Source organism: Pectinophora gossypiella, chromosome 12 (assembly GCF_024362695.1).
Source record: "Pectinophora gossypiella chromosome 12, ilPecGoss1.1, whole genome shotgun sequence".
Taxonomy (NCBI): Eukaryota; Metazoa; Arthropoda; class Insecta; order Lepidoptera; family Gelechiidae; genus Pectinophora; species Pectinophora gossypiella.
Window position 1 is genome coordinate 151,508 of NC_065415.1, and position 12,123 is coordinate 163,630.

The 12,123-nt window shown below is 52.6% G+C and overlaps 1 protein-coding gene across 1 annotated transcript; it reads right to left on the reverse strand.

The window, feature by feature from the left end:
- Window positions 1–25: 25 nt before the first annotated feature.
- LOC126371579 (PHD and RING finger domain-containing protein 1) lies at window positions 26–11,718 on the reverse strand. The gene is made up of 9 exons (XM_050016901.1): window positions 11,337–11,718; window positions 10,790–11,260; window positions 10,279–10,374; window positions 9,749–10,192; window positions 9,397–9,666; window positions 4,861–9,319; window positions 4,679–4,776; window positions 4,454–4,582; window positions 26–569 (listed from the first exon to the last, which is right to left on the reverse strand). Exons 1-9 carry the CDS (start codon window positions 11,472–11,474, stop codon window positions 465–467), a joined length of 6,210 nt encoding a protein of 2,069 aa, XP_049872858.1. The 5' UTR covers window positions 11,475–11,718; the 3' UTR covers window positions 26–464.
- Between the last annotated feature and the right edge of the window lie 405 nt (window positions 11,719–12,123).

Consider the following 12,123-nt stretch of genomic DNA (forward strand, 5'->3'; position numbering starts at 1 on the left):
GGAGAGGCTCGATGAAAAAAACAGATTCTCAATCACTAAATCATTCATGATTTAATCTATATTATTTAAATAAAACGCTCAAGTAAAATACATTGTCCGTAGATAAATTACAATTATAATAATCTGATAGAACATCTGTAATGGTCTAAGTGCGGCGGCGGCCGAGGCGGAGGGTGCGCGCGCTGCGGCGTGCAGGCGAGGGGCGGAGGCTCCGCGGCGGCGGCGGCGAGGGGCGGAGGCTCCTCGGCGGCGGCGGCGAGGGGCGGAGGCTCCTCGGCGGCGGCGGCGAGGGGCAGAGGCTCCTCGGCGGCGGCGGCGAGGGGCGGAGGCTCCTCGGCGGCGGCGGCGAGGGGCGGAGGCTCCGCGGCCACGAGGGGTGGAGGCACCGCGGCGGCGAGGGCCGGAGACTCCGTGGCGCCGGCGCGGGGCGGCCAAGGGGCGCAGGGAGCGGCCCCGCGCGCGCGCTACGCGAGCCCTAGCTTATGCTTCTTGCGGATCTTCTTCACGTAGGCCTCCACAAGCGCCTGGATCTTGGCCGGGTTGATCTCCCCAGATTTGTTGTGACAGATCTGCAACGGGCATCGTAGTGTTGGAAAGACAACAATGTATAGTTTTATGGACACGGCTAAGTTTTAAAAAACTTAAAACCGTCTTCCAGATAAAACGCAGATAAAAAAAAACGATTTTTTAAAATCAGAAATTAATATTCCTGTTTGAAAAAATAAATAACGTACAAAACAGACATTTTATAATTAACACAAAATAATTATAAAATGTAAAAATAAATATGTGATTTCCCGCCAGTATTTGTGTTATGTGTTCGAAACTTAAAAGTTTTTTTTTAAGAAACTGGAAAATAGTAACGCGGGATAAAGGAATTAGGAGTTTTCTATTCTGCCATGTACTCGGCCGCTCTTTATTTATTATCTGGGTAAAAGTCTCATATCCTGCGTCCGGATTTTCAGAAAATGAAATATACAGATCGACGGGGAATCTTTTCACGGTTCAAACTCTGAGATTTATTTTGTGAAGATACTGAGATAATCGCTATTAAAGTTTTTTCAAATAGGAGTCTACGACAATATAAGGTTGTTTTTAAGATTTTTTACGAAAGGTGGTATATATTTCTAATTTTCTCATAAATCCTAATAACAAAACATTAACAATGCTAAAGTGTGAAATTTTAGGTTGTAATAGAAAATAAAGTGATTATCTTAAAAGCTAAGTATCCTTACAAAATGAATACCCGATTTTGAAAAGATTCCCCATTGATATGCATATTTCGTTTTCCGAAAATCCGGAGGCAGGATTATAAACCGCAGCCGTGATTTCATAAATATTTCCATTGTTTAGCGACTGAGATATACTTCCGAATATAATTCTAGCTGTAGCTCGACATAATGCTGGACATTTTTAACTCTGCATTGTTGACAATTTCAAGAAAGGAACGTAACGTCACTTTAAAAAAAAAAAGTTTTGGCGGGTGTTTTCGTCTGGATTTCGAAGGAAAACAAAAAATAAGTGAAGACGAATTTTTTTGTGAGAAGCGTAAACTGGAAATCTAGTTGCTGCATTGGACTTTATATTACTTAATATAATTTGTAGTACATAATAATAATTTGTATTCGTCGTAAGAGTGTCAATTATTGTAATACAAAACTGGGTATGTGACTAATATTTACGTTTTATTGTAGAGTTTGTTAAGGTGATGTGTTTCAGTCAGCTAGGTAACGCTGCGTCAGTAGATGGCGTTACTTCTGCAGTTTTCGTATTTTTTTCCATTTATTCGTTTAGTGTTGAGTTCTGACCCAGTGAAATGTTAGGTGGCGAAATCTTACATACATTATCTTTAAGTTAAGCTACAATTTTGAAGTATTTACTGAAGATATCATATTGAAACATTGCATCAAAAGTTGGTGTCATTTCAATTTGTGTACAAACACGAAGCTGTCACACACACATGCGAACTAGGTTAGCTATTAAAAGAGATGCATAATTTGAAGTCTACTTCTAACTTCTAAATGGCGCATTTGGTAAAGCAGTAGCCGCCATTCTTAAGGTTCACGGTTCAAACCCAACTGCAGGTTTTAATTGTTTTTACTTTTTGTATTTTTTTTTACAATTGAATTTGGCGAACCCGTCTATTTGTTACGGAATTTTCAAAAAGTATCACTTTTACCAATAATATTATAATTAAGTATACAATAATTTACTTTGCACTAAAGTACCTTCCGTAATTTCCGTATTTTTTATTTTGTAAAATTCTAACAGGCATTAATCGCATCAGTGAACATGCGGCTAACTAAAAAACTACTGAACGGATTTTCATACGGTTTTCACCAATGAGTAGAGTGATTCATGGGCGTGCTTTAGGGTTTATAATTTATACAAGTATTTTTTTTGTATAAAATGGTTCAAAAATGATGATGAATGTCAAACATAATTATCGTTACAAATATAGCCGACTTGGAGCTTTCGGCGAAAACGCTGCCTGAGCCCATTGAGATATAACAAAACAACGTATGGTTGAATTGTTCCTTTTTTGTAGGTCTACCGAAAAGTCCACAATATGTCATAATAATTATATTGTGTATAAAGAATTGTGTATATGTATTGTATGATTTTACAAATAACGATCACAGTACAGTAATAATAAGGTAGATTTTTCCTAAATTGCGTAGGTTAAAACTTTGTCGCATCGCGTTTGAAAGATGTAATAGCGCTTCAGGACGTCCCGCAAGCACGGCGCTGATGTCGCAGTATCCGCATATAATTATTATGACTTGTCATTTAGTTCCAATAAAATCCGCGGGACTTCATACGTATGTCAGTGACAGCTGGGGCCTGTTTAATAAAACTTACAATTGTAAATTACAATGACAATTTGAGGTACATTGCGGAGTGTGTGATCACGAATATTTTGCAGTTTCATATTAGCTACGTAATGAACACCAAATTGTCATGGTAATTTACAATTGTAAGTTTTATAAAACAGGCCCCTGGTGATAGCATGCGGGACACTTAGCACCTAATCGAATTCTATGTTGTTTTCGCGCCCAGTCCAGACGACTCACAGCGCATTTCTGGACATATATTTACGCGTGGTGTTTATTGTTAGGTTAGTTAGTTCAGGTTAGGACGTCTTTTTATAACGAGGACGTTAAAAAAAGACGAGGCTGGGACGTATTGAAGTAGTATTTCCATATATACGCGGCCTGAAATGGGCTGTTTCGGGGACCTGAACTGGTTGCTGTCGAACTTATTATCACGTTTTCTTGATTAAAATTCATAAATAAGTCAAATAGAAAAAAGAAAAAAGATTTTATTTAGTTTTAGATCTGTCATGATGTCTGTGATGTTTGTTTATTATACATAAGAATTTCAAAATTTATCTTATTTTTTTTCCCAAAGGGCAAGGCAAAGGGAACTATGAACATACAGCCATGTCTTGTGTTTTTTTTTCTTGATGATGATTAATGAAATGATGAAACCTAAGCCCCCACCCTCGGAGCAGACTCCTACTCCGAACCCCAAACGAAGTAAGCGGCTTGTTGGCGCAAAGCGAAAATAGATAGGTACACTTTGTTTATTGAATATTCCGATTTAATAATACTATCGGGAATGTTTTCCGACTAATGTGATCATTAACCACAAAACACCACTTCGTATTGATTATTTAGATTATTCAATGAAGAAAGCAACCTTCCCGTTCCCGGTCCCACCAAAAAGTCCGCGACAAAGAGAATATAAATAAATCTGTATGTTGGATGGAAAAACAATTAATTATAAATGACTACTATTTAGGCCGGCAAATGCAACAACTTCTTTTTTGATTTGGTTTTCCCCGAAGGGTAACGCAAAGGGAACTATGCCCATACAGCCATTTCATTTTATGTATTGATTTTTTATAATAATATATGTCCTCTTTTAAAACACGGTATTTACCCATTATTTAAAAATGTTTAAATAAGATACGTTATTACAAAAATATTTTTCCAATATTCCTTTTCTCAGATTGTAGTATTTTTAGTTTTTTATTTATATTTATTCTCTTCATACAAAATCTCTTTATAAATTGTCACTGACATTCTATTACACTTGTCAAGTAGTCAAAGCCTTTAGAAAAAAAAAACTATCACGCACACAAACTAACATTGACACCTCTACACGCTCAGCAAATACACTGTAATCTGCACCACTACAAATGTAGAATTGATCAAAATTGAGAGTCTGAAATATGGTACTTCTCGTATTCGGACCCTAAATTTTTGTTAGTTTGCGAAAATAATACACCAAAATATTACTATTTATCGGTTTTATAACAATATTCCTCTATCCGTTTTCCTGTAGCACTGCATCAACTTTTGTATGGAAAACGAATCACCTTAACAGTACATATTTCAAATTAGTATTTGGGGAAAAATTAAGTGCGCGGAGAGTATTGTATGTATACCTTGGGCACGCAGCGTCGCAGGATATCCTTGTACTCGTCCTTGGTGACGTGCTTCTTGTTGTAGTGCGGCTTCAGCACGAGCTTCACCTCCTCCACCACGCGCTCCTGCCGGTTCAGCTTTTTGAGGAACTGCAACAGACACGACACCACGTCACCTTGTGCGAAACACACACCGCACTACACACACGACACTAACGAGGCTACTGAATTATAACGTACGCTTACTTTGCTCTTGACTTGCATCTCGACCGCGGAGCTGGGCAGGTCATCCAGTATCTTCAGGTTGTCTTCGTCTATTTTGACTCCCACCTGTGTTTTGTTGCCTGTCGATACAAACGATGGAGTTACATAATATATCGGGAATGTGTCTATATTGTAGAAATGTATTCGAATGTCAAATAAGTCACCTTTCTTCCGGTTAAGTTTGACGGGCACCTTCGCTGCGGAGGACTTGTTCTTGCGTCCCTTGGGGGGCTTGTCGAAGAGCGAGTCGAATGTGTCCCGCTTGCCGGACTTGCCGGTGGGGGCGGAGCCCGGGGGCTCGAACAAGTCGCCGAAGTCGCTCGAGCCCGGCGAGTAGGGCGAATCGTCCCCGTCGAGGTCGCGCCGCGCGGTGGGCAGCGGCAGCCGCGAGATCTTGGTCGCCTGCATCGGCTTCACCGGGTTCGATTTGATCGGGGACGGCTTCGCCAGGAACAGCTTCGGCGGCTGCGAGCGCGTCGGCGACGGCAGCACGATGCGCGGCGGCGCCGCCGGCGGGGGGGGCGCGGGCGCGGGGGCGGGGGCGGGCGCCGAGGCGGGCGCGGGGGCGGGCGCCGGCGCCGGGGCCGGCTCGGGCGGCGCCGCGCCCGGGTCGCCCGGCGGCGGCTCCGGGGACACGTCGCGCGTGGACTGCAGCAGCGCCATCACCTTCTCGATCGGCGAGATCGGGCGGCGGTCGATGACGTCGTCGGCGGACATGTTGGTCTTCTGCGCGCCCTCGAGCGTGATGTGCGGGCGCGGCGGGCTGGCGGGCGCGGCGGCGGGCGCGGGCGAGGCGGAGGCGGAGCGGGTGGGCTCGAAGGGGTCGTAGGCGTCGGGCGAGTCGGGCGGCGTGCTGGGCCCGCGGGCCTCGTCGGGCCGCTCGTCGTCGCGCAGCGGGTTGGCGGCGCGCGCGGCCGGCGCCGGCTTGGCGGGCAGCGAGAACTTGACGGGCGGCGCGGCCGGCTCGGGCGGCGTCTTGGGGCCCACGTGGTGCTCGGGGGCCTCGGGCGCCGCCGCCGCCGCCGCCGCGCGGGCGCCCTCCGCCTCGCCGTGGTCGCTGTCGCTCAGCACGATCACGTTCTTGGGTGACGGCGTGATCTCGCGGAACGGCGAACGCTCGAGGTCGATGATGGCCACCGGCTTGGCCGTCTCCACCTCGGCGGCGGCGGCGGTCGGCCGGCGGCGTTTCCGCCGCTTGTCGCGCTTCGCCTCGCGCCGCTTGCGCTTCTCGCCGGCGTCGCGGTCGCGCTCCTGGTCCTTGAAGCTGACGCTGACGAGGATGTTGTCGCCGGACGTGAACACCTCCTTGGAGGGCCCGGAGGACTTGCCGCGGCGGTGGCGGCGCTCGGGGTCGCGGCGGTGGTGGCGCGGCGCGGGCGGCGCGGGCGGCGGCGTGCGCGGCGAGGGCGGCGCCGACAGCTGCGCGGGCGACCAGGCGGCGGGCGCGGCGGCCGAGGCGGAGCGGCTGCGGCGGGCGCGGCGCCGCTTGGGCGCCTTGCGCGGCGGCGAGCGGCGGCGCGGCGAGGGCCGCTCGGAGCGCGCGCGCTTCTTCTTCTTGGGCTTGGCGGGCTTGGGGCTGCGGCTGGGCGAGCGGCGCCGCTTGCGGCCGCGGGACGCCGAGCGGCGGCGCCGCGCCGGCGACGGCTTGCGGCCGCGCGACGCGGAGCGCCGCCGCGGGGACGGGGACTTGCGCCGCGGAGACAGCGACTTTCTCCTCGGCGATATCGATTTCCTTCGCGGTGAGATGGACTTTCTTCTCGGCGACACGGACGTCCTCCGCGGCGAGATGGACTTCCTCCGCGGCGTGATCGACTTTCTCCTCGGGGTGATGGACCTCCTGCGGGGGGAGAGGGACTTCCTCCGCGGCGAGACGGAGCGGCGGGCGCGGTCGGCGGGGCTGCGGCGGCGGCGGCGCGGGGAGGCGGAGCGCGGGGAGGCGGAGCCCGGCTCGGAGGCGGAGCGCCGCGGGGACACGTCGCGGCCGAAGGCGTCCTTGACGCGCTTGCGCTTCTCGGTGACGACGGTGCGCACGTCGTAGCGCTCGAGGTCCTTGCGCTTCTCCTTGCGCCGCAGCTTGCGCTCGGCCGCGTCGGCGGAGTCGCGCCGCTCCTTCTTCTTGTCCTTGTCGCGGTAGTTCCGCTCCTTGCCGTTCTTGCTGAGCTTCTTGAACGCGACGTCGCCCTTTTTGTTTTTGCCTTTCTTGTCCTTGCCCTCTTTCTTGGAGTCTTTCTTCTTCTTGCGCTTGCTGTCGTCGTCGGCGCGGCGCGGCGGGGCGGAGGCCGACGCGGAAGGCGGCCTCTGCTCCTCGTCCGAGAACATGTCGTTGCCCTCCTCCTCGGATATCATCTCGGTGTCGAGGCCCTCTATGCCCTTCTCCTTCTCGGTCTCCAGCGAGGTGTCCTTGGACTTGTTCTCGTCGAGGCAGGGCGTGTAGCTCCTCTCGTCCTCGGTCTCGCTAATGGATTCCGTCATCTTTTCGATGGCATCGTCGACGCATTCCGCTTTATCGTCTTTAGAGGAGAGCGCGAGTTCGGGCTCGTGGTCGGAGCGGTCGTCGCCGGAGGGCGGCTCGTCGTCGTCCCGGGCGTCGCTGTCGCCGGCGCCGCCGCCCCCGGCCTCCGCGGCGGGGGCCGGGCGCTCGTCCCGCGCCGGCGTGGCGTCGCCCTCCATCTCCGGGGTCGCCGGCTCGTCCTCCAGTTCGGGGGTGGCGTCTCTGTCCGTTTCCACCTTATCGTCGTCGTCGTCCGCATCTTTATCTTCAGTGTCTTCAGTAGAATCGGGTACGACTGTCTCCTCAGCCGGGGCTGCGGCGCTTTGTTCCGGCGTCAGGTCCGCGGGCGGCGACTTCACGCGATCCGGGGATTCCGTCTTCTCCGCCACCTCCTCCGCTTCCTCTCCAGTTTCGTCCACCAACGCGTCCTCCTCGTCGTAGAGGCTCACCTGCCGTTTGATCAACGACGGCGTGTTGAGCTTTATCTTAATAGGGTTGCGCGTGTTCGTCGTAATGGGACACCTCTTGGACACTTTCTCGTTGTACTCGTCCTCGCGCGGGCGCGGCGCGGCGGGGCGGTGGGGGGTGGGGGGGGGAGTGTCCTCTCGCTGCACCAGCTCCTCGTCGCCGGGGGACGGCGCGGCGGGCGCGGGGGGCGCGGGCCCGGCCGCGTCGCTGGCGATGTGCACGCTGGTGGCGGAGTAGATGGCGAAGTTGGGGCAGTCGCCGTCGTCGTCCGTGTCGCTGAGCGCGGCGGCTGCGGCGGCCGCGTGCTCCGCCAGCACCTGGCGCACGGCCGACTGCAGCACGCCCGCCGCCAGCCCGCCGGCGCCCAGCAGCGCGGGCGCCGCGGCGCTCGAGGCCGCCAGCCCGCCGGCGCCCAGCGGCGCGGGGGCCGTAGTCGCGGGGGCCGCGTCCACAGCGGGGGTCACGCCAGCGGCGGGCGCGGCCGCCTCGTCTGGGCTGTCGTCGTCGTTGGTCGGGTCCATCGGGTCGTACTTGTCCGTGTCGATGACGAGCGCAGAGTTGTCGTTCTCCTCGTCTTCCGTATTGTCGAGATCGGGCCTGTCGTACTTGAACATGGGCGGCATAGGCGGGCGCGGTAGCGGGGCGTACTCGCGAGTGACCGGGGCCGAGGCCTGCGTCGAAGGCGGGGGCGCGGCCGGGGGCGCCGTGCGCATGTCCAGTGGGTTTTCGAAGCCGAACGAGTGCCGCGCGGGCCCGGGCGCCGGGGACGTCAACGGCTCCGAGCGCCGCGGCTCCGGCGTGCCGTACGCGCGCCACGACTGCGGACCTCTATTCTGCTCCGCTCCAAATCTGTTCTGCTGCGGCGGGCCGTTTCCGAATCTGTTTTGCTCCGGGGGCCCGTTACCGAATCTGTTTTGCTCCGGGGGGCCGTTACCGAATCTGTTTTGCTCCGGGGGGCCGTTACCGAATCTGTTTTGCTCCGGGGGGCCGTTACCGAATCTGTTTTGCTCCGGCGGACCGTTGCCATATCTGTTGTGTTCCGGAGGGCCGTTTCCGAATCGATTTTGATCCGGCGGCACGTCGCCGAACCTGTTCATTTCCGGCGGCGCGTTCCCGTACCTATTCTGGTCCGGCGGGCCGTTCCCGTACCTGTTCCGGTCCGGCCGCCGGTTCGGAAAGTTTTGCCCGCGACCGTTCTCGGGCGGCCTGCGCGACCTGTCGTAGGGCGCGTCGTCGAGCGGCGAGTAGTGGAGCGGGCCGTGGCGGGAGTAGTCGTCGCCGGCGCCGGGGCGGGGCGCGGGCGGCGCGCGGGGCGCGGGCGCGTAGTGCTGCTGCGGCGCGGCGGGCGGCACGCGGCCGCGGTAGCCGCCGCCCCAGCCGCCGCCGCGCCCGCCGTGCGCCGGCACCTGGCGCGCGCCCGCCGGCCCGCCCGCCGCCCGCAGCGGGTCGGCCCGCGGCCCGCCGCCGTCGCCGCCCTCCTTCCTCGCGCCCGGAACCTTCGGCGGCCGCTTCTCGAGCTTGATGTCCACCTGGCCGTCGACGGAGATCGACACGATCGACCTTTTAGAGTGCAGCAGCGTCTGGCTCTCGAGGATGCCCGAGAGGATGTCCGGCGCGGCGCTCGCGTGCGGCGGGGACGGGATCGAGATCATCTTTCTTCTCGCCTGGAAACGAAATTTCGATATCGGTTCGTTCGTTCGTCTCCGCTCGGAATCGTCACGAATTTTGGACGGCCTCCTACCTGTCTGTAGGTACTGAGGATGCTCGGCGTCGGGCGGCGGGCGACGGCGACGGCCGCGCCCTCCGACGCGTCCTGCTCTTCCTCGGAGAAGTAGTCGAGCCGGTGGGCGTCGCCGAACAGGCTGAGCGCGGGTACCCCGGCGCGCTGGCGCCGCCCGGCCAGCGGCACGGGCGCGGCGGCGGGCGCCAGCGCCGCCAGGCGGGCGCGCACGCAGCCGCGCACGTGCGAGCGCCGCGCCGCCGTGCGCGGCGCCGGCTGGCGCTTGCGACTCTGCAACGTAAGGTTCCAACGTTCATTTCGGACTGTAATTTAATGATAATTGTTTTAAAAACAATAGATGCAAAATATCAACCTTTCTTTTCTTCAACTTCCTTCTCACAGTTTTCCTGACAGGGAACTTTCCATTTTCTTCCACTTCATATTCAATTATGACGGTCTTTGTTCTCCTCCTCTTATACTTCCTGCGATGTGTCCCGGTGGTCCTTTTCCTGGTGTTTGTGCGATTGCTCCCGCTTCTTGATATTGTGGTTGCTCGTGATCCTTGTGAAGTTGAAGGTCCGATGTCTGAATTGCTACTTAATCTGTGAGCGCTCGAGGATGATGGTTCGGCCACCTGGTTTCTAGCGGATCTCCTGACGTTACGAGGAACTTCCCGCAGAGGAACGGGTCGAGGGCCTTGGGGCAGCTCCATGTCTGCGACATCATTGAACAGGTCCTCTAGCTCCTCCAAAGGGAGATCCGTGAATGTATCATGAATGCTATGACAGCGTGGACAGAGCCAGTGGTCCAAAGGCACCTGGATTAGACAAAGACATAGTAAATAAGAGTAATGTCATTTATAGTAAGAGATTTCATATGAATTTAGTTGTGAGTTCAGTTTACCTGAGTGAGTGGTGGGGAAAGGCAGTCCATGTGGTAACCAAGGTCACACCTATCACACAGCAACATTGTCTCTTCACTGTCTGTATCCCCACATATCTAAAACCATACATACAAAACATTACTAGAAATTAAATATCCTACAGGTATCAGTAAATACGGTAGCTAAACCTTGCAGAATATAGCATATATACATCCTACTACTTGGCACAGACCTCCCCTGAATCAACCTAAATGGGGGTGTGGACTCCACCACACTACTCCACTGCAGGTTGGAGGTGTTTTTAGAGCATATAACCGGGACCAACAAATTAATCAGAATATAGCATGCTGATTAATTACATATTTAAATTTCAGTACTTTCCAATTCATAATGTTCAGTTTCTCAAATGTCTCATCTCAAAATATAAATTCATAATAACTACAAAATAAAATAACCACAAAATATTAAAAAGGAATTATTTTAAATCTAATCAATTTGGTACAATTATGCACACATTCATTAGATACTAACCTCACAGGCAGTAGGGTCCTCCACCACCATCATCTCCACGGAGGGGCGGCGTTGCACTACCACAGGCTCAGTACGCAACACACGACCACCTGCACATACTCTCACCACAATAGAATTGAATGTTATTCTGTCCACTGGACAAGTGTTCACATTCTTAGACCACTCTGTAATACAGTCCAGGCAGAATATATGTTCACAATTTTGAGGTGTGCCCACCTCTTGTTCTTTAAATCTTAACAAACAGATAGAACATTTGTCCGAATTTCCCTCCGAGCTGTCCGATGCAAACCCAGAGCTTGGCTTCAAGGGGAGAGGCGCGACCGTGGGCTTTGCAGCGTCCGAGTGGTCGGTGGCCCAGCCCGACGTGTCGCTGTCGGTGTCCGAGTCCCGCAGCGCGGGCAGCGTGCGGCGTCGCGAGCCCCCTAGCACCACCGAGCTGCCGCTGCTGCTCGCGCCGTCGTCACTAATTACCTGCAACACCACCCATTATCAGTATCGGTTTCCCCAACAATAACAATCACCAAGCTATTGAGACCACAATAATCACCCTCATCCTCTTTCTACGTGTCGACACTGCGACGATGCTCTCGTCGCTCTCGGACTCTGAAGACGACATCAGTACCACTGAATGGATTTTACGTCTCACGGGTCGCGGTGGCGACCCATCGCTTCCTTCTTCGCTCATGGTGAGCCGTAAGCAGCACGTCCTCGGCCGAGCCTCAATATGCACGACACGAAGCAAACTGCAAAGGTGTAAATGACCTTTGCTGAACGGGATTTACAACATCCGAGACGCTGTTAAACAAATTCATTAGGTCTAACATATAAAATACTACATTTGAAATAAACTAATGATGCATTTATAGCATACGCGTAATTCTAATTATTCTAGTTATTTTGACAGAAAGCCGCTTTGAATAGACAGTCGGCCATTTTCATTTCGATTCAAGTCAAGAGCGTTCCATTGTCAAAAGATGCAAATAGAAAATGAAAATGAGATAGCTTAATACACTTACTATATAGGTGGAAAAGGAGAGACGGAACTGTAAAAACTTTGTTACTCCTATAAATGGAACACATTTATTTCTGCATAGAGTTGTTTGGTGTAATACACTTAAGTTCATTTATAACATTGTATTACTGAATCACTCACATTTGTTTACAGATGCATTTTTTTTTTACTCAGGTACATAATTATTTAAAAATATAATTTAATGTTAATACAACTTTTGGATATAAAAGTAAATGAATCATAGTTTTATTTCATTATTGATTAACTAATAATCGAATGACGGACTTTCCAGACTACATTTCCAAAAAAATACAATGTAATG